The 23,168-nt window shown below is 41.3% G+C and overlaps 1 protein-coding gene across 6 annotated transcripts in view; it reads right to left on the minus strand.

Moving 5' to 3' along the window:
* SULF1 (sulfatase 1) overlaps positions 1 to 23,168 on the minus strand; it is a 185,275-nt gene that overhangs the window by 45,081 nt on the left and 117,026 nt on the right. For all 6 annotated transcript variants that reach the window (XM_056109095.1, XM_056109034.1, XM_056108884.1 and 3 more), the window contains 4 exons: positions 16,429 to 16,580; positions 13,919 to 14,088; positions 2,604 to 2,754; positions 684 to 859 (listed from right to left, as the gene is read on the minus strand). In XM_056109095.1, coding sequence (XP_055965070.1) covers positions 684 to 859; positions 2,604 to 2,754; positions 13,919 to 14,088; positions 16,429 to 16,580 — 649 coding nt within the window. The remainder of the gene's footprint in view (positions 1 to 683; positions 860 to 2,603; positions 2,755 to 13,918; positions 14,089 to 16,428; positions 16,581 to 23,168) is intronic.

Raw genomic sequence — 23,168 nt, forward strand, 5'->3', positions numbered from 1 at the left:
TGTTGGGAAGCTCGAGATGGAAGGATGCAATAACTTGCCCAGTGACAGAAAAAGAACTTCAGTCTTTAAGCTTCTTTTGCAAGAGAATCAGGCTTTTAAATTTTTCATTTCCTTTAAAAAATTATTTAGTCATAATTAAAATAAAAATTGGGGTCAGAGAGATCGAGCACATCTCTGCATGCAGAAGGCTTGGTTCCATTGCCAACCCTGCATGCTTCCCCGAGCACCATCAGTAATGACCCCAGTGCACAGAACTGGGAGCAGCCCCTAAGAACCGCTAGGTGTGGCCTAAAACCATCAACACCACAAAACCTTCCAGGATGACACTATTTTATATTTGTTTGTTTAAAATGACAGTACATCTCTGATTCAAAGACAATTAAATACAACATTTTGTCTGGAAACGGGGCCCCAAGGCACATGGGCTACGGAGTCTGGTCAATTTGAGAGAATTAGTCATTGAGTTATTTTTTTCTTTCTTTCCTTTTAAAATAGTAACTATTTAATTTAACATGTGGTGGGCAGTGGGGGTAGATGGGTGGGTTTTCATCTTCTAAATAACCAGCATGCCTATACCCTTTTTTGGTTTGGGATGAGAGGAAACCAGACACTAAGACTGGTTATAAAGTTATTTCAGATATACATAAGTTATGGCAGTGGATTGTGAAAACCGAAGTACGTACATTGATCCGGGTTCTACACTTGGCCCACGAATGAAGAAAGGCACACGGATATCAAAGTCGTATGGCATGGACTTCCCCTTGACCAGACCGAACTGCCCGATATGGTAGCCGTGGTCCGCAGTGTAGATGATGTATGTGTTCTCCAGCTCCCCTGTTTCCACAAGCATGTTATACAGCTGCAACACGGCAAGCACACACAGAGAAGTCAGAAGCAAGTGTGGTGGTGTAACAGGGTCACAGCATGTCATGATCTCACCTAAAATTTTTTTCCCATTATTTTCAAAAGGCAAGAGTTGCTTTAACTCTTGCAGCCAAACACAAGCAGTAACCAAATTTTTCAGTTACTTACAATTCTGGAAGGATAAAGCTCAGTGACAGAGTGGAAATGTAACTCTTTGGAATCTGACACATCTGACTTAAGTTTGTTTTTTCTTTTTGGGTCACACCTGGCCATGCACAGGGGTTACTTCTGGCTCTGCACTCAGGTGCTCGGGGGACCATATGGGATGCTTGGAATCGAACCTGGGTCGGCTGCATGCAAGGCAAACTGCCGAACTGCTGTGCTACTGCTCCAGCCCCGACTTAAGGTTTTCATTCACTTAGAAAAAAAGAATCTGCCTCCAGAAAAAATGACCTTGCCATCAAACTTTAACGTTTTCACTTTAAAAATCCATTGTTCTAGCAAAATTTAGTATTATTCTTACAGTCATCAAAATCTAAAAGAAATAAAAGGCAGGCTGCTTCTGAACTCAATCTAGCTCAACACAGTCGGTGTGCAAGTCTTATTTGTCTTATGTTTTAAAATTCACAAAATTTCAAGTAAAATTTTTGTCTTTCTGACTTCTTTTTAAAAAGTGAAGAGAGGGGCTGGAGTGATAGTATAGCAGGGAGGGTGTTTGCCTTGCACGTGGCCAGCCTGGGTTCAATCCCCGGCATCCCATATGGTCCCCCAAGCACTGCCAGGAGTGATTCCTGAGTGAAAAACAGGAGTAATTCCTGAGCATTGCTGGGTGTGACCCAAAAAGCAAAAAAAAAAAAAAAAAAAAAAAAAAGTGAGGAGAGGAGTTGCAACAGTGTTACAGCAGGTAGGGCATTTGCTTGCACATGGCACACCCAGATTTAATCCCTGGCATCCCATATAGTCCCCCAAGCACTGCCAGGAATGTTCCCTGAGCACATAGCCAAAAGTAATGCTAGCATCGCTCAGTGTAACCAAACAACCCCCTGCCTGCCCCCCCCCCAACAAACACGCACACAAAGTGAAGGGACCAGATAAGACTGGGTTCATGTTTCTATTGGGCAAAAGTGAGTTGGAGCTAAGTAACTGCCCCCTGTTTAGGGGGCATGGACTTAATTTCAAGTCCACCACATTCCCTAAACATCTCCAAAATATCATTAGGGACCAATTTTGTTTTTTTTCTTTTTCTTTTTCTTTTTCTTTTCCTTTTTTTTTTTTTGGGTCACACCCAGCGATGCACAGGGGTTACTCCTGGCTCTGCACTCAGGAATCACTCCTGGCAGTGCTCAGGGAACCATATGGGATGCTGGGAATCGAACTCGGGTCGGCAGCGTGCAAGGCAAACACCCTACCCATTGTGCTATCACTCCAGCCCCCTATTTTGCTTATTTACATTATTTGCTTAATGTAAATATTACTGAAGTTATTTATGGATGTAGCCCTGATTTATAATGTTATGACTTAAATTTCCTCTTAGGCACTGAGTCCCTAAGAACCAAACCTGGAGAGGTAGATTGAAGGGGGACAAGATATGGGTGAGGTGATAAAATCACCAAACTAACAGACTTAACATGAAATTTAACATAAAATTAAGAGGCATTAAGAGGCATTACAGAATCAGCAAAAACAGCTCTAGGAAAACTTGAGTAGAAACCGCTATAGAGGTAAATTTATGAGCTTACCCTTTCCACAGAATCATCCACCGACATTAAAGTTTGGAGTCTTTTGCGGTGTAGAACATTTGTGAATTCCATGTGGATGGGCAACATGGGTCCCGTGTACTGCATGATCCAGTGTTTATCCATATTTGGTGCATAGTTATAACTAGGAGTTCTGAAAATACCCAGAAAGCATCTTACTATATATAGTTGTTACTCAGTCATTTTGAGAAATAATCCAAGTTTCAGAAATATCTTAAAGGTTGTGCAATAATCATTTAGTAAAAATAATTTAGACATAGTAAAGTTTTTTTTTTCTCCCATGTATCTATCTTCTCTTTGTGTTAATAAGCTCGGAAGTTTTCACTAACTTAATCATCACAGACTCTCTTTCAAGGAACAGAGATTCAAATTTATAAAATCTGGACCGATGAGCAAAAATATAATTACTGTAAGTTCATCTTGGTTCATTGACTAAAATGTGTAAAAGCACATCAAGATGATCATGGCTATGTTCCCAAGCTATATATAAAAGTCTGCAATGAAGAAGAGAATGTTTTCATGGCAAGGTTAACTCATAAAATTTTATTGTTAACTAGACTATAAAATATAGGCACAAATATGTGGAATGATGATGAATCATAATTTCAACATATTCCTCCTAAATTTATTAGAGTATTATATTGATTATTTAATATACCTAGTTTTCTATACATTTTTCTTATTTCTATCCTTGTAGACAGATACTATTAATTTAATTAGATCTGCTGGAATTATAACCACATCAACTTCTATAATATATGTAGGTACCAATTAAAATATTAACTTTTTTAGACATATCAATATAAGCACACGGTATAATTTTTGGCCACCACAAGAAAGTATGTCGATGGATCACGGACAGGCCAGTTTAAGCCTATATTTTACCTCCGCAGAGGTTCAAATGGGTCCTACCCAAATTATTGGAATCCCAGAAAATGAGAGAAAAATGAGGTGAAAGTATTTCCCACATCTAAGAATTCTTGGAATAAAAACTATAGCTTTCTAAATACACTGTCTTAGAGAACAATCACTGATCCATGCTGATGAAGAAATCTGATGAAAAGTCACCATTGGGGGAGGATTCTGTCAGAGAAAGATTGTCAGCACTGAGGAGACTCCCAGCTCTCCTTTATCCTATACAACCAGGGAAACAATCAGTTACTAGAGACCAGCCTTGTTTCAGGGTCTACTCCCCTCCATTGTGTTGCAAATTATGGGGGGGGCAGGGGTGGAGAAAGGGCCTTGGAGTTCTGAGATTCAAACCTGCACACTGAGGCATTTCCATGCTCTTACTACTACATGTTTCTTTTTTGCAAGTCCTTTGTAAAACTTTTAATAATTGAAAATATTATGGAATCACTGATCTTTTTAGGAAAAAAAAAAGAGGATGTAACCAGTTGGAAGTGCTGGTTCATCTGTGGAAATACAACATAACAGAAAGCAAAGACTGTCCCTAAAAGTCAGTTTTCCTGGGGCTGAAGTGACAGCACAGCAGGTAGGGCATTTGCCTTGCATGCGGCTGACCCAGGTTCGATTCCCAGCAACCCATATGGTCCCCCAGGCACTGTCAGGAGTTATTCCTGCGTGCAGAGCCAGGAGTAACCCCTGAGCATCGCCGGGTGTGACCCAAAAAGCAAAAAAAAAAAAAAAAGTCAGTTTCCCTGATCAAGTGCAAGTGGCTCAATTTGCTGATCATCAAATCAGCAAATGTTATCCTCCTGTTTTGAGGAACAACAAATCTCTTAAAAATACACTCCATATAAGTAACTGGGTTGAAAAAATATTCTGCAGCACTTAAAGACCAATTTTTCAGGTAACAATTATAACTTGTTTACATGGGACTAGGGCTGGGTCGGGGTCTGCACTGGGCAATGCTCAAGGATAACACCTGGAGGAGTTCAGGGAACCATATATGCAGTGCCAGGATTAGAGCCTTTAAAACATCTCTCGGTTCTCCCTATCATTCTTTTTATTGTGCAGTGACAGGGGGGCATACTCAGTGATGCTCAGGGGTTACTCTCAGTGTTGCCAGGAATTGGACCAAGGTCGGCTGTGTGCAAGGCAAATGCCTACCTGCTGTACTTTCGCTGCAGCCCCATCTATCATAAATTATTAAGAGAAGCGCTCAGTAGGAACTCTCTCCTGCTTACCAAGTAAATGACACTGGAACCACATATTCCTACTTGAACTGGGGAAGTCTTCCCCTATCTAGTAGTGAATCATGGGGCAGGATCTCAGGAGCTGGGACGCAGGGAAGGATTGAAACCTCAGTTTCATACTCTTTACTTGGGACACCAAGTTACAAACCAGATGAGAGAGAGAGAGGAGAGAGAGAGAGAGAGAGAGAGAGAGAGAGAGAGAGAGAGAGAGAGAGAGAGAGAGAGAGAGAGACCAAGGAAGGGGTGGGAGGGGGCTTCTCAAAGAAAAGGATTTTCAGTCATAGGGTGAGCTGAGGGGTAGGTGGCTGGATACAGAGCAAAGTCAGAGAAAAAGAGCAAGCTGGTTGTGAAACGTCCACTAACCAGTCACTGATACATGCCCTGGAAAAGAACACTAGGAAAGATTACACGGCGTTTCTTTCTTTATAATACCTAAACATCCTCCACTCAGAGCCTTTGATGTTGGCTTGCCTTAATTTTAAAATAAATCTAGTTGACTTTTGAAAAACCACAAAACCTCAACACAAATAAAAATTACAATAGGAAACCGAAACACCGGCTCAGAGTGGGCAAATGATATCTTCCACCAGTTACCTTGATGTGCCTGGCACAGCTCCACCTCACTCGGAGGGACAGGGAAGGTTGCAGCAAATTACAGGCCTCCAGTTGGACCCCCGGATTTACGGAATGACATATGTTGAATCTGGCTTCTATTAAAAGGGAGAGTGAGGGCTCTTGTGGAAGCTGCCGACCCTCCCCTTTCCCCGGCCCTGCTTTCCCCCTAAATTTCTCCATGTGGGAGATAACCCCCAGCTTGGGGATGAAATGACAGGAGGGGTTCTCAGCAGGTGGCAAGCAGTGGGGTGGGGGTGGTAACCGGCTGCTACTGCTTCCCAGGGTACCCCAACTGCCCAGGGCCCTGAGGTCCAGATGATACAGGTTGACAATGTTGTTGGAAAGTGGTCTTTTGCCAAAGGACTGTGGTTGCTCCTGCGGGGCGCTGCCAAATTCCGGAAAGTGGCAGCCTTCTGGCCTCCAGTGATCATGAAGTCTGTCTCCCCTACCCCAGAGCTGGTGGAGATGATTCAAAGGGAGCCTGGAGCTGTCAGCTTGAACGCAAAGGGGCAGGTAACTGCTTTAGAGAGAGAAAGTTGTTCCAGACTCTCTGGGAATCATGTGTGCACGTTCACTGCAGCTGTTTCTTAGCAGTGTGTTATCTCGGGTGATGTTTTCTTCTATGGCTCTAGTTCCTCATCTCCATAGTGACAATAACAACTTCATAAAGTTTTTGTGAGGGGTAAAGGAGATTTCAAGGATTCCAGGGGAGAAATGTGGTGTTCATTTGCATCCCGGAACTTTACTTGGAGCTGAGAAGGGGTCCCTAGCTTCATTGCATAGCTCATTGGACTGCTGTGTGTCCCCCCCCCCTGCCCCCCCCCCCCCGAGCGGAGGAGGCATGATCTCTTATTTTCATTTTATAAATGAAAAAAAGGTACAGAGGCGACTCAAAGAAAACAAACAGATTGGGCAGAAGACCCTGAGTCCCATAAAAAGCACCTCAAAACCTACGTCTCTGAAAGGAGAGCAGATGCATCCGTTTCTGTCAGAAGGAAGCCCTGAAATCCTGAGTATTCACGCTGATTAAAAAACCACTCTTGCTCCCATTCAGGGGTCCCTTGCCAGCTGAGCGCTGGCTTTTATTGCAAGCACAAAATAAAGCCTATCCCTTCAAGATGCACACAAGCATGAGTTAAAAGGTGGGTGGTGCTGACTATTCGATTTAAAATGCAGCAGCGGACACAGCAGAGCTATGTTTGAGCGTCTGCTGCTTTTTGGGGGGCACTGTGATGGTTAGTGGTCTTCCAGAGGTGCTTGGTTGGGGCCCGCAGGACAGTGCTGGTGAGACTCAATCTGCCCCAAACATTTGATAGTTCTTGGTTGTGTATGTTAGGGTGTTGCATGGGCAGGCAGGGGGTTGGTGGGTAGATGGGAGTCAGGGCTACACCCAGCTGTGCTGTGTATCAAACACCAGGTCATGCATATGTGATACATACACACCATCCCTTTGACCTTCTGCTATGGCCCATTTGCTGATTCCTTTAGTGGGGAGCTGGGAAAGGGGGGGTTTGAACCATACCTGGTGATGAACACTCCTGGCAGTGTTCGGGTGACCATACATAGTGCCAGGGATTTGACGTGGGAAGCACCTTAAACTCTTTCCTATCTCTCTAGCCTTCTGTGACTTTTCTTAGGGGGAAAATATTTATGTCAGTGTTAGAGTCCCAGTTTCATATCTGCAAGTACACATACATCTCTTAGGAAGACTTCCTCAAGTGAGCACGTTTCTCCAGCCACTGCTCATTTGAAGTTCCTGCTCAGCAAAGCTGAGTGCAGAGTCCTGGCAGGTAAACCTCTGCCTCTGATGCCTGGTCTTTAGGGGCGTGGGCTTTCCTTTCCATCAGTATTGCATATTGATATCACAGGGAAAATCATCCTGAAAATCAGTAATGTCACCTTTCCTTTTGAAGAGAGAATATTTTATGTGAAACATTCTTACTAGCAAAGAAATGATTTCAAGAAATGCATGTGGTGTATATTAAATCCATATTGGGGGAATTGCAAAGTATTTAACAGTTCATTTTTATAGCTGATGGTCTATGCTGTCACCCCAGTGAAAACAAATACATTTCTAGAGTTTTTATATCTGAACATGTGTTTTCTTCATTTGTTATTGAGTCCCAAATGACAAAAACCCTAATGATCTAAACTTAAAAGGTATACTGGTAGCAGGACGATTGTTCTGTGAGAAATAAAATAGATCTCATTTCCTGGAAAATGCCATTTATACAGATTTAAGACACACTCAAGGCATTAAGATGGAAATTCTATACTTAATCTCCCAAGCCACACCATCTCAATTTACACTAAGACTGAACTTCTTTCATTGGCTTTGTAAAGACAGTCTCCACCTGAGTTTGAGTGTCCTTAGGTGGCCACATCTGAACAGATACGAACTACAACATTTGAACAGATACGAACTTCATAATCATAAAAATAAGGGAAAGAATCTTTACGTGATGCTGCAAACTATAGTTCGCATTGTGCAAGTATATAGACAAGCAGGGGTCCCCTTCATATTGACTGTGACTATTGATGAGCATAGAGCAGGTCTGGTGGGAAAATCACCTGCAATTCAGATTCGAACTTTGTCCTTATCTACTTATGGAACTTGAGCAATGCCATGGTTTATTTATTTTTTCTTTGTTAGCTTCTTCTTTAAAAAAATAGATTTTGGGCCCTTTGGGTCACACGCAGCAATGCTCAGGGGTTACTCCTGGCTCTGCATCCAGGAGTTACTCCTGGGGGTGCTGGGGGGATCATAGGGGATGCCAGGGATCAAACCGAGGTTGGCTGCATGCAAGGCCACATGCAAGACAAGTACCTACCCTCTATACTATCACTCCAGCCCATGGGACCTCATTTTTGTCAATCTAATATTTGGTCAAATTAAACTACTTTAAGATATCTTTTTTTCATACATAAAAACCTATTGATGAAATATTTTGATACCATTTTAAAATGTTCTGACGTTAGTGAGGAGGCAGATTCACATATTTCCTTGTTTGTTAAACATTGACTTATACAATAGTGCAGAGTCATCCTCCCCAGCATAGAGAGGTAAAGTAAAACTCTCTTCTACTTTTGCATTTGCAGAATTTCAGGGCACCATTCCCATGGTATTTGGGGTGAATACTGCCATCTGTAGTTGCACAATGTGACATCAGGGATGAAGATGATTAGGGCAGTGCAATGAGAAGCAAAGGACAGAGAGAGCACAGGAAGACAGGAAAGGAAGGAAGGAGGCTGCCCCAAGGAGAAAGTTTTATGGAGAATTCAATAATTCTGGCCTTCAAAGCATTTCCTTTTATATATATTTGTGGAACAAATGAAGTAGAGAATATGTAAATTCTTTTTCACACAGGCATTCCTTTCTAACTCTGGATCACAAAGGTATTTCAAAAACTTTGATCTAAAGCTGACCCAGGGAGTTTTTCCTTTGACATATCACATTTTCCACAAAGTCCACTTGCAGTCCACCTTGCACTTGGTCAGCAAGGATTGTTCCGCAGAAGCTTTAGATTTCACTTCAAGGAGGCTCTGTGTTTTTGTGTGTGTGCATGCACATAATAAGACTTTTTCTTTTTTCAGGAATGGGGAAAAATGTTCATATGGAACAAAAAATTGGGTAGGGGCTTTTCAAACGGTGCTCAGGAGGCCGACTCAGGAGGTGACACTCAGCCAAATGGACTGGTAACTCAGTCCAATACAAGGACCCGAGGATGCACGCTGCTCAGGCCCTGCAGTGCCAGGGATTAGCTGGGCCTCCCTGCAATGCTGCAGGGAGCACACAGGGCAAGATTCAGTCACGTGCAAGGCATGAACTCTAAACCTTTTTTGGGGGGAGGAGGGTCACACCCGGAGAAGCATAGCAGTTACTCACTCAGGAATCACTCCTGGTGGTGCTTAGGGGACCATATGGGATGCTGGAAATCGAATCCAGGTTGGCCGCGTGCAAGGCAAAAGCCCTACCCGCTGTGCTATTGCTCCAGCCCCTGAACCCTAAACCTTGTACTCTCTCTGGCCCCACTATTTTTAAGTGACAAGGCATAGTTCACAGGAAAGTGATAAGATTATCTTCGTTCTCTATAAAATCATCACATGGAGAGTCAAATCTTTTTTCCTACAATCTGGTCCACTGGTGGCAGATGATCACATCTCTAAGACCATAAGAGAGAAGGAACGTTCGAGTGAGCATAGAATACATTATTATGAGGATGGGGGGATACATTATTGACAAGCATGAGGGGGGCTGGGCTATCGTGAAGGGCTTTAGCATAGGATTATGATGTCAGATTTCTCAGAGGTCATGAGTGGTTGAGGTCTGTGTGATTAAGTAGTCCCTGCTGTCACGAGGGGTTGGTAATCCGCTCTCGTTCTTCTTTGGTAGGCATAACCTCTAGCCTCGGTTTGTGGAGCAGCATGCCAGTGCTGGCCTGCTTCCTTCCTCTGCTGGGAACAGACATCACTGTGGAAGTGTGATACGTGTGCGCCAGGCCGGGGAAGTTGTGCAGCTCTAACCCGGGGCTGGATGAAAGGCCTCTGGATCATGCTTGACTACCGAGGACAGACCTACAGGGATACACGCTTTCATGCTCCTCGTGTCCCCACACCAGGGGCGAGAGTCCGGCTCCTTGCTCTGTTTTCACAGGTCCTGCCAAATATCTTTACAAAGCGCTTAACTGCTTGCATCCCTTCGCTTGAATGTTTTGCTCATGTTTTCACTAAGGAGACCAGCTATTCAGTAGCTCTCTGTGCTACAATTGGCAGCTTGTCTTCGATTGGTCTCGCCCCCTTTGTCTATGGACTGAACTGTGAACCTGCGCAGTCACTCAGAGTGACAAGAGAGCCACCCGGACTCTCGCCAGCAGCGACAGTGGCCAGGAAGCCCTTTGCAGCAAAGATGTCAGGAACCCAGGCTCCCAAGACCCACGCGAGACAGCACATTTACACATTGTAGGTGCCCCAAAGCCCAAGGCTTAACAGCAAAGAGAGGCTGAATCCCTCAATGACCACATGAATTTTTATTTTCTATAGCAAAGGGTGTTCTCCCCTCCCAGCACACACATTCTGCACCTGGATGCAAGAAAACATAGCCCAGATTGGCACTTATCCTGTTTGTGTTTGTAGAATGACCAGGTGCAAGGCACTCATCACAATGTGGTCTTAGCTTGTCAAGAGATTTGTCATGTCACAATGGGCAAGCCCCAACTTGTCCTTTCTCCAGCTGTTTCCCCCTAAGTTTCAACTAAGTGGATTTTTGGGTGGAGGAGTCAAGAAAAAAAAAACAAATGTTGGCAGTTTTACAAAGTTTACAGATGAAGGAGAATTGGCTTCTATTTGTCTTACATGTATCAGGCCTGGAGTTTGATCACCACTACACACACTCAAAATCAAAAATGTTTGCTCTATGATATAGCTTCTCTGTCTTAATCCTGGATGGAGATTTTTAGTTCTGTTTCCTCTTTTAATTTTTATTCATGACATCCTATTAAGGTGAGAGTATTACCCCCATTTTACAGATTGGATAAAGGGGATCTGAGAGTTGAAAGAAATTGTCCACAGGAAAATTTCTGTTCCTGACAAGGGGATAACCTCTAAGCTATGTTCTTTTTACTCTGTCCAGTGTAGATTTTGTATCAGAGAAGCAATGGTTCATTTGAACTAAAAAAGGAACAGATTTACATGTGAAAATGAGTAGATCACATTATACTGTTGCTACTATACTAAGATCTCCAAGGGACTCTCTGTTGATGGGTAGAAACAAATTCACCAAAACCTTAATAGTCTGCAGGGCTCCTGTCAGGCTCCATCCCCTGTCACTTGCTTTGCACACCACCCCTACAATAGCCATGGACACCTCAGATCATCTCCTCACATGCTGAACATGTGTCTAGGCCACATACTCTTCCCAAATCAACTCCTCAGTCTCCACCCATTATCTGGAGAAGCCACTGCAGAAATTTTACCGATCCTTCAAGGTTCACTTTAAATACTTCCACTTCTTTCTCTAAGTGTCATTTCACTGCCTTGAAAACCTTCTCCAGAGCCTAACACTTATAATTCTACTGGGGACATTGTTATTTGGACATTGTTCAAACCACCCCCTCAAACGGGCTTTGAGACAAACTTACTCTATAAATGATCATTATAGTTAATATTTTAGACATTAAAGATCATATGGTATCTGCCACAATTAATTAATTCTGTTGTGATATGAAAATAGCCATTGATAATATAAATCACATATACATAAAAGTGTGGCCTGCACTTCATAAAACCTTATTTTAAAAAGTTGGGGTCAGGTGGCTTTGACTTAGCTGATTGGTTCTCCAATTTCTTCTTCTTGTGCTGTATGACATCATAGGTGGTGCTCAGAAATTTAGTTGTGAAACTAAAAAGATCTTAATTGCTGCAATCAGAAATGCCTTCAACTCCTTCCTTCCTTCCTTCCTTCCTTCCTTCCTTCCTTCCTTCCTTCCTTCCTTCCTCTCTCTCTGTCTCTCTCTCTCTGTCTCTGTCTCTCTCTCTTTCTCTCTCTCTCCCTCCTTTCCTTTTAGCCATTGTTGAGTTCCTTGAGAACACTGAAGGTTCCTTGTGTGATTATTGTCTGTGCATGTCACTGAGATGTCAGAACCTCTTGATCTACAGCTGATTTTCCTATAGGCTCAGGTCCTCGCCTTAAAACTTCAAAGTCAGTCTGGCTTCTCAAGAGCCATAAAATACCATGTTTTTGTCAGCCCCTCAAGTTTGGGGAAACAATGGTAAGGTTGGTGGTTGTGGAAAGTCACTGTAGACTGAGATTCAGATCATGCTGCAAAGAAGGCTCTACAAAGTGATTTCTGACTCAATTAAGAGGGAAAGGTGACATTGTAGAAGCCTGCAAAGACCTTTCCCTTTCATTGGATCAGCCAGGCACCAAATTCGTAGGTGATATGTAAGGAGAGCTACTTGCCATACTGGTTTTATTCATGTGTTCAGCTGTATGGTTCTGTGTAAGATGGATTTTTCAGACACTGATATTTTTTTCTCATAAAGCTGATTCTAAAACATGGTGTCTTTGTTAGACCCTAGTCCCCAAATTCTGGGATAATAATTTTATGTACTAACACACCTCCTCCCTTCATTATTCGTGGGTATACTCAATATGTAAAACATGCTATATTTACATTTAACAGTAACTCCATCCTCAATTAGCTCTGAAGTCTTTCCTTCTTGCTAAATCACTTGCTATGGTAGACATGGCCTAAATACCATCATTATCCAGAGGCTATCAGTTTATTGGTCATAAAATACAAAATAAGAAGATAAAGAAAAAGTTCTGCAGGGTTACATAAGGACGTGGTATTTGGGCCTTCAGCAGTTACTTCTCTATTTTCATAAGAGAGTATGCTTCATCTATTTTCTTTCTATCTGGGATTGGGCAAGAAAAATTAGTGAGATGAAAAGAGAGGCATTTAAGCCTCAAAAGATTAAAAAGCAATCTGGGAGGTTTACTGGTATCAATTCCCTCTCTCTTACTTCTAAGGTGGCTGTACTCTTAGAGGAGGGCTGCTCTGCATGCTACACTATTGCAGCACATCGATGGGGAGAAGAATGTGTCGACAGAGCGAAAAACAAAAGCAGGTTCTTGCTGCCAAAGCATGCAGTCTGTCCACCCCTGGCTAGTGAGGGTTGCCAGCATGATGTAGCTCTCAGTTTCATCAGCCCTCTCCCTGTGACTCCTAACACAGCCCCGCATCCCTCCACCCCCCAACAAACCTTGCCCCTGAACCTGCCTTTCAGAGAAACATCAGGTTATTTTAAAGCATTGACCTGCCAAGGATCCCTGGGTAAGAATACTCAAGCTCTGCAGCAAAAGCACTGCACTATACGCCTAAAAAATAAACCCTTGTTTCCAAGAGAAGGCCAGGGACTGCAAGCATTGGTGAATTTCTTTTCTTGTGTCTCATCCCTAGCTGCTAGGAAATGCATGCTGTATTTGATTTTTATGATCATTAGAACATATTCGTGACTGTTCTTTTCTTTTTTCCTTTTGTTTGGAGGGTCACACCAGAGATGCACAGGGGTTACTCCTGGCTCCTGCACTCAGAAATTACTCCTGGCGGTGCTTGGGGAACCATATGGGAAGCTGGGAACCGAACCCAGGTTGGCCGCGTGCAAGGCAAATGCCCTACTGGCTGTACTATCATTCCAGCCCTGACTGTTATTTTCAACAACTAAAGGGAACTCCCATGAGATCACCCTCACTCACGCTTCCCTACTACTTCCCTTCCTTTCCACTCAGCTGCTAACCAACATTAGAAATGTGATTCCTAAGCAACCCATGAGTCAAGTTCTGTTGCAGGTTCCATGACCTGTAACATGCCACTCTGTGATTGCATAGCAGACGAACATGTTCTCCTTTATGGATGTGCATTGAGGAGGAAACCAGGGTGAGGGAGAGAGGGTAGGGGAAAGGTGGGGAACAAAGGAAGGACTCAGTAGTCAACGTCCCCCTGAACTGACATCATTACTCACATGTGTTGGGAAGCATTGGGATACAGTTTTGAAAACTGTGGAGCTGAGTCCTCAGGGCCGTGGGGCGCAGCGTGGCTGATCACCATCATAATGGGCCTATGGGGATACATTCTCTTAGACATTTTGAAGTAATTAATGCTCTCGTTAGTGATTAAGTCTGTGAAGTAGTCCTGAAACATACATTTGACACAAAACAAAAATTACAAAAGGTGACATTCATCAGTTCACATCTGAATACTGTATATCCTCAGAAGCAACTCACTGAATGAACAGTGCACATCTAATGACGGAAGGGAGGTGACTTCCTAACACAGCAAAACATCTTCCATAACAGAGAAAATCCATCTACAGTGACTCTGTAGGGTGGCTAGCTTAGAAACATGCCAAAAAACTATTTTCAGTGGTGTGCAGTTTTGCAGTTAGGGGGGGAAAAAATCCCAAGGCCTGCTTGCTCCAGATAAGGACCAGATCTGGTGATCTCAATGCTAGAACTCACAAAACACCGGATACATATTTCCCTCTCAGGTTTCACTGATGTAATGTGTTGACAAAAAAAAATTTAATTACTTCAAGAGCAGGAAACACCCATACCCACCGCGAATTCAGCTGTAGAACACACACAAACACAAGTGCACCAATCAAATAAAACGTTCTGGAATTTGGGGTTGGGGAGGGTTTCCCCTCTTAAACGAAAAAGTCACTGGTAGGAAAATTACACAATCATCTCTCATCAAAGCATGGCCAAACTCTGGGTGTGGAGGGGGAACACTGCAGTAGTTTATCAATGGAGTCAAAACACAAAATACGGGGAGCTGTTGATTTCCTGCAGATTATACTCTGTTAATTGCACAACTAAAATGATACAGCTGCTGGGATTAGAGCCGACTTGTTAATAAAATGACTTAACCCGCCGTCTGGGGGAGCTGATGCAAGTACAAGAGAGAGGGAGGAAACGGAATTAAAAGGAAAGATGAAAACTTAAATTAAACCACCTGCTCCTTCTGCATGTGTATCACTGGCCTGGAACTTCAGCATAAACTTTACTGAGAAAGTGCCCAGGCTGTGTTCACTGTGTCAGAAGCTGCCAGGCATGACTAATCACATATAGATTCAAGGACCAGAACAGCTGCAAAAGCAGTGCCGAAGGGCCAAAATCTGGGTCACATGTGTCATTGTTAGAACAAGTCCACAGGCTATCACCTCCTTCCATGGGAGTGTCCGTTTCATTCCTTTCCTCACTAAAAAAAGATGTATATTCTTTCTGGACACAGTTGTCTTTGACACTTAATCAGCTGTGATAATGGGCAAGTTACGCTGATTTAGTCTTTGGAAGGAATCTTGATTATTTTGCACTCCTTAGGACAACAGGGAAAGAAAGGTTAATAGCTTGACTGAGGAGCATGAAAAGCATCCCCACAGATAAAAAATGATAGCAGTGTCAATTAGTGCCCTTTGTGGAAAGTAGCTCAGATCTGCCGCCAAGGTCCCCACCAACTCTCAAGTTTGATGAGTCTGGAAACCTATTAGCAATGTTTGTGAATTCATTTACATTCATTGTTTTCTGAGAGCTACAAAGGGAAGAAACTTACACCTTATCTCCCACCAAGTCCCCAGTGCTCAAATCAGCTCAAGCAGAAAGATAACAATGAGCCAAAATTACATCAAGTCCCCTTTTTCGGGTGCTCCCAACAGCTCTTTCATAGTGATCTATGCTACATAGAGCAGATCCTTGGATTCTTTTAGGTAAATGAGGAAGAAGTGGTGGGCAGAGCTAGAAGGGAAGAGGATATTTTTAGGTAAATTAGCAAGCTAAATTCAGCTATTTTCACTTTCACCCTGATGATCTGAATATTAAATTGGCAATCTCAAAAACCTTTGTGAATTGTAAAGTCAAAATGACAGTATCAAAATTGGGATCCATTTGTTAGAGACTCATGGGACATGTTGATTTCATTTTCGATGAACTAATTTGGCGATTTTAGGACTGATCAGTTTTGAGAATGTGTGGAGCAGGTGTTTCCGTCACATACCCAAGCTTGGTCCAACAGGAGTAAAAACAAGGAAAGTGGTTTCTCAACCTTTGATCTTACTCCTGTCTGCTCTTATTCTTACATCAAAATCTGAAGCTACAGACAAACTATACTTTCACTCCACTGAAAAGCAAAACAGTACAAGATGAACACATAATTATATGGACAAATACTGGGGGGCTGGGGAGGAGAAAACCAAAAATTATCGCAAGAGCAGAGGCATCTATTTTGTTCCTGAAGATTCTTTCAGCAAAGGCTGATTGCCTTTCATCCTAATGAGTGGGGAAAAAATCACTGTGCAGTCAGTGTTCCCAGAGTCTCATTCTTGCCAAGAGTTTAAAATTACCTTAAAATTTTTCATTCTAACTTTGTGAGAACATAGAAAGCAAGTCTTGTGGTGCTTAGGTTAGCTCACTGAAAATGTCTTTCCCCATTATGCACAAAGTAAATTGATGCAGTGTAAAAGTGGCTGAAAATTACCTTCGCATAATCAAATCCATGCTTTTCTTTGATGCCATTGTGACAAACAGTGTAATTATAGAAACGAGAATTCTTGATTAATCCAAGCCATTCTCGCCACCCAGGAGGGATGTAGCTGCCATTATATTCATTGAGGTATTTTCCAAAAAAGGCTGCAATGGAAAAAAAGGATTATTTTCTCATATTAAATGATTAATTATAAATAAATTCATAAATGTATGAGCATGAAAGCCTGGCTTGAAACAGAGAGTGAAACGACAGTCAAGCTAGGTAACAGTAGCTGCCAAAATATTAGTGCAGTTCTCCAATGTTTTGGCAAAAGCACATGCGAGCGCACACGTACTTCCTTCTAAATAAAAGTAGCACCTAAGTAATTGGATTGCAGTTCAATGAAATCACCCTAATGTTCCTGGTACTCTGGATGCATCTGTTTCTTGTGGTTCTACTGGGTTAGGAGCTGAATGAACGCCTACGTTAAGTTGATGTAGAAATCAGAAAAGAAGCCAATGTGAGGTCTGGATTCTTCCCACCAGGCAAACACTGGACAACTGCAGGTTCTGTCTTTGAAATAAAATAAAATTCCCAACTTGCAGTTTGAGAGTTGTGAATTGTGAAAATTATATTAAAAAGCTTGTCTTTAGTTTCACATAATCATAGAGCACACATTTTCTAAATCCCCAAATCTAGAGAAAACTCCATTTGGCAGGGCATAGTCAGGGGTTTTCTTTTCCTGTCACATGCATTTTATGTCATGAGTGTTTCTGTTACATGTTTTGTACCAATGTGGATATCTGACTACTGGCAAATCAAAACTTTTGGCAGCGCTGACCTATCACATAGATATGCTTTTATAGAATTACATTAAAGACCGGGATGTGGCCCAGCGGTGAAACCTGTCCCTATGGTTCACGTGTGTGCAGCCCTGGGTCTGATCCATGGATCCGTGTGTGTGTGTATGTGTGTGTGTCTGTCTGTCTGTCTGTCTGTCTGTCTGTCTGTCTGTCTGTGGTGAGGGGGAGAAGGTAGAGAGTGAGGAGAGGCATTATAACATTATTATATATGTGTGCAAACATTCTGCTACTCTTTGTTAAAAGCTACTAGAAGGACCTTACATTTGTAAATTGGCCAACTCACATCCAAAAAGGCTGACTCTTTTGAGAGAGAAACTGAGAATAAAATGAGAGAGATTGCAAAGTTCAATATTTTGTAACTATCAGAAGGGTATCAATAAATGTCATTGGCACCATTTAAAGAAAGAGAGGGTGTTACTGATAATTATTAGCAATTAGATCAGGAAAATATGGACTAACAAGCACTGTTTCAGATAAACCTGATATTATAATAACCTTCTCCTTTGCTATAAGGGACCAGATAAATCTGTATTTTATATATGCATGTAGGGGTGTACATGTGTCTTAAATACCATATACATTTACAGCATGCACACAAAATGCAAGTTTTAATTTTTTCTCATTTGAAAAAGACTGTCATCTTCCTTTTTAGGAGATCTATGTCTTATGGCAGCTGGATGATAACTTTATCAAAGCTACTGTCTAACTTCATCAGGCAATTTTACAAGATACAAGTAGAAGCTGCACTCAGATATAAGTAGAAGCTAGTTCCTGGCCAGATATGCTTTGAATGGTGAAAACTGATCCCCAAACCATGTCAATTTATTGACATCACTCATGAAGCACACATTTCTGATTCAATGTACAATATGTAAATGTCTTTGTGGCTTAGCTGCTTTCACTTATATATATATATTTATGTATATGCATCTATATGTGTATTCATGTGTATTCACCAAACATCTGAGTATCATCAAAAATGAAATTATTTTCCTCTCCAAATTTACTTCTCGCTGAAGGTTCCCTTCAATTCAATGCATGGCACTATCTATCACCTTCCTGGTTAACCAGGATGACAATCCAGCCTTCCCTACTTCTACCAGATCTTTTGCTCCTTTGCTAAGCACCTACTGCCACCTGAAGTTATATTTAGGAAGACTACTGAGCTCTTGGGCTGTTCAGTCTCTGTCTCCTGGCCGGTTTCTGCAAGCTCCAGTTTGGTCCTGGATCACTGCCTGATCTAAAAGATCAGTTCCAAATACATAACCCTCTTATCACAAAGGTTGATAGATCTTCCTGCAGAATCAAGTTTGACTGAATAATGTGCCTGTCAAGGCTCTCCCCGAATCATTGCAAAATTTCTCTCCTTTTAGCTCCATCTCTCACTTCTCCATTAAACATCCATAGCACCAGCTTTGCTTTTGCTTGTGCAATTCTCTCCAACTTTCTCTCTAGGCATCAAAGCCAGAGCATATACCATTCAACACCCTGCCTTTGCCCCAGTCCAAAGCATTTTATCTCTGCCACTAAAGTGTCATTTCCCTGTTCTTAGTTGTAGTGTGGTCATTTGCATAAATAAGACCAGATACCTTCTCAACCATAAAGCTTTTCTGCCCCCCCCATATTATTATCATTATTATTTTAGGCATTGTGATTTAAAATACTGTAAACAGGAACATTTAATACACAGATGTTCTAGCACCATCACTCCACCAGAGTGTCAGCTATAAAGATGTGAAGATAAATATTGCCTTTGTCTCATCTCTGCACCCCCAACTTCCTTGCGCACAGCTCAAGGGTTTCATTTCTTAAACTGGCTCCCCCAGCAAAAGTTCCAGGGAGTTCAAGGATCTCCATCTCATCTCTGGAAGGATTATACAAGTTCTAGACTTTAAGATTTGATGTATTTCTTTGCAAGATAACCATAAAAGTCAGTTTCGTCTGAATGTTTCCAAGGAATTTAATTTCAGAGATGCTGAAACTGATATTTCTCATCAGACTTCTCTGAAGAGTTGCTCAAATCTGAGAAATTTGGTGACGTTTATTTGTTCAATAAATGTTTCTATGTTGAATCTATGAATCAATCAAGTGGTCAAATGTTTAGACTCTGAGGATACACCAAGGCCCCTGAGCAGTAATAAGCGTGTAGGGCAAAGCATCAGAGAATCTCCCATGAGATATGACTGATGTAGGATTTCCCTCTGGGCTGATGACTTGCATTAGGAATTCTCCTAAGGAGGGGAGTTTGTCGTCACAGACTAACCACCTTTTCAGAGAACCCACAAGATGATTTTTTGCTTCTCACAAGACATGTGACATGTAGTCACAGGCATCAGACCATGGCCTCACCCCACGGATGTTACTTCAGAAGGGGACCGTTTCCAGGAACCTTCCATGTAATAACCTTGGGCAACTCTTTCCTTTGGCCTGCTTCTCCTCCCCAGGGGTTTGTTCCACTTTCCTCTCTAGTTTTCAAAGCAACAGAACATACTGATTTGGAAGATAAATCCTGGAGCCAGCTGCTTATGTTCAAATCCTGGCTCTGTAATGTGCGAGCTCTCTGACACAGCCTGACCCTCTCTACCTCTACTCCTTCTTCTTTAGCGCTATGAAGAAGATGATACTACTACTGCTACTATTACCATTACTACTATTAGTACTTACTGGACCACTGTGAGGATTAAGTGACTTAATGCACGTGTAAAACATGTACAACAGTGCCCGGCATATAACAACTTGCTAAATTCTGCCACTGTAAATATTATCATCAGCATCACCTTATCCATATTCAATTTAGTGTTCTGATTTGAAAAAAATGAATTGGTCTTCAATGCCAAGAAATCTTCCTCTAGCACTGTGTACTTGCAGACTGGAAACATTTCCTGAAAGGTTATATATATATTTTATTCCCTAGTCGTCTCCTTTGAGGTCATACATTCTCTTCCACTTGGCTTACATGTCCCTGCTTAATTAGTGTCTTAAGTTTTTCCTGCTATTTCAGGTTTTTATTTTTGTTTGTTTCTCTTAGGGCAGCCATGCCAAGCCCTTGCTGGCCTTTCCTTATTGCTTTGCATGCTGGGCTATTATTTTGTACTGTTTTCTACCCATTGCCATGGCTATAACCCTTTCCCTAAATTCTCCCCTTATAAACGATTCCTCCAAGTTTCTTAATAGTCCTTGCTATTTGCTTCAGAACTCCCTCCAGGTTTTTGGTGTTTCTATGTTAGTGAAGTGTAAAAGCCACACTCAGGATTCCAGAATCCAGCACACTTCGTTCTGAGACCAGGTCTTCGTGTGTCAGTGTGCAGTACCCTGTGTTGCCAGCTCCATGCTGCTCCAGTGTTTCTGGTTGCCTGAGACTCAAGGGCAATCACCCTAGCCTCTTTGGACAGGACATTTCCTGGCTGCATTTTGCAAGTGATTACCTGGGCTTTTAATTATTTTTCTTCTGGTGTATGAAATCTCTTTTTCTCTCTTTTAAGGTGACCTTCACATCCTTGTGTATACTGCCATTCTATTACGTGCAGCTTTTCTATTCATTGGCATTGGTGATTCAACTTTGATTGGATTCAACGCAATTTACTGTTCTCTGAATATATCCAGAATGTGCCACGTGCCCATTCTTTTGCATGTCGTTCTCCTCTTTGGGACACCAGCTAAGCATTTCCCTTCACAACTGTTTTTCATTTGTTTGTTTTGGGGTCACACCTAGCTATGCTTGGGCTTGCTCCCTGCTCTGCTCAGAGGTCATTCCCAGTGGTGCTGGGGGACCATGTCATGCTGGAATGGAACTTGGGCCTCCTGCATGCACAATCTGCGCTCAGCCTATTAAGCTCTCACTCTGACCCTCTCGCAACTATTTAAGAAGGTGGCAGGGGTTTGGTTTAGAGAGAAAAAGCCCTGATCACAGCAATTACTGACTTCAGGCCATGCTATTTTTGTCCAGTACTATTATGTAATACTTAGCAATTTTTTTCTTGAAGGATTTGATGCAATGGCATTTATTTTTAAGTCAGCAATAGTAACCATAGAAACAATTTTTGATAACCCAAAGTCAAGTCTTATTTAATCTAGCAAATGATATATGCATTGAGCTTTCACTCTGTGTAATGGATAAATTTAGGCTTGCCTGCATATATATATATATATATATGTTTTTGTCAAATTCTTTACCAAGTGTGGCTCCCTAAACTAGATTATAAGACTGAAGAAATACGGAATGTTATTTTATGGTTTTGGATCACACCTAGCTGTACTCTGAGCTTTCCCCTAGCTCTGTGCTCAGGGATTACTCTTGACAGTGTACAGAGAATCATATGAGGTGCCAGAGATCAAACCAGGGTTGCACCAGGCAAGGCCAGAGCCTTACCAGTTTTATACTAACAGCCTGGACCAGGAATTTTATTTTACACCTCTTCAAATCCCAATGCAGTACAGTTCTAAGCTATTTACTGAATTGTGGTTAAATAAATAATATATTGACAATATTCAATATGTTATATTAATGTGATGATCAAAAATTTATAATGCCGTAATTCATAAAAATAAGGACATTCTTTATTCTTCTTTTAAGTAACTTCATATTAAGAAAACAACCATATTAAACACTAAATGCTCATTTGTTACAGATAACATGGAATCATTTTGTAAGAAAAAAGACATGAAATTAGAAAACCAATTATTTGTTTTAATCATTTTGTCATTTTGTAATAAGAATTCTTTTCAAGGACTTATTTTAGTTCTCTAAGTATGATAGGCCTCAACAATATAAAATAGAATTAGTATAAATAAATTTTTGTTGGTTTTATTAGTTTTAGGGCTATACTGGGGCTGCTCTGATGTCATCCCACGCAAGGTGTTCAGGGGTCATTTTCTATGTTGCTTGGAGAATCATGTGGTACCCGGTAACTGTTTGGGGTACTTCTGTATGCAAAGCATGTACTCCAGACCCTATATGCATAAACTTTAATTCATAAACAATTTTATGTATTGTATCTTATGGTTGTCATAGAACTCTGCAATTTAAAAAGGAACCAATATAATAATTTCTGTGATCATAATAAAACTATAATTTAGACAGAAAAGAAAATTTAGGACTCATTCTCATAGCACTGCTGCATTATTCAATTTAGAAGACTGTTTTATACAAGTCCTCCACACAGGAAAATCAGAGCTAGGATCTGACTTGGGCTTTTAGTCTTCATTCTGTTATTTTTTTTTCCTAACACTTAACACTCTTTCTCAAAAGTGGATTATTACTTTTAATTTAACACTTATACTAGGTTTTACAATCATACCTACATCATCACACACACACACAAAATCTAAACTATTTTTGAGCATATAGACAGAGTATTTATTTCTTTTTATAGTAGATAATCCATAACATTTCCAATTCACTTGTCAGAGCACAAAATGCAATAGATATGTTACTGTATTTTCCTCTTCTTGAACACTCAAGCTGTTGGGAGAATCATATTTTCCATGAGTAAAGTTAGAAATATTTAGGCTCTAGCCTGTCCAAAAATATGCCTCAGTTCTGAAAAAAGAAAAATTATCTCACATAATAGTAAATATAATATTGCACAAAATCAATGTATTCAAATCCATGTATTTTGGCTGTCTCCCAAAATAAACCTCCTAGCAATTTATCTTCTCTGAGTTCTTTCAAAATGATCATTGTTTTGCACTTCTTTATTTTAGATTGATATTTGTAGATAATAAATTTTATGTGCAATAAAAGAGGTTAGTAGATATTTCAGTTTACCTCGATATTTTTTCTTGGGTTCTTAGCTAGATGTCCCAAATAAAGTAATGATTATTAAGAAAACAATAATGTCTTTATATATGTGCATTTTCTCCACTAGATTAAGTAGCTCATAATAATTA

Source organism: Sorex fumeus, unplaced genomic scaffold (genome assembly GCF_029834395.1).
Source record: "Sorex fumeus unplaced genomic scaffold, SorFum_2.1 ptg000002l, whole genome shotgun sequence".
Lineage (NCBI taxonomy): Eukaryota > Metazoa > Chordata > Mammalia > Eulipotyphla > Soricidae > Sorex > Sorex fumeus.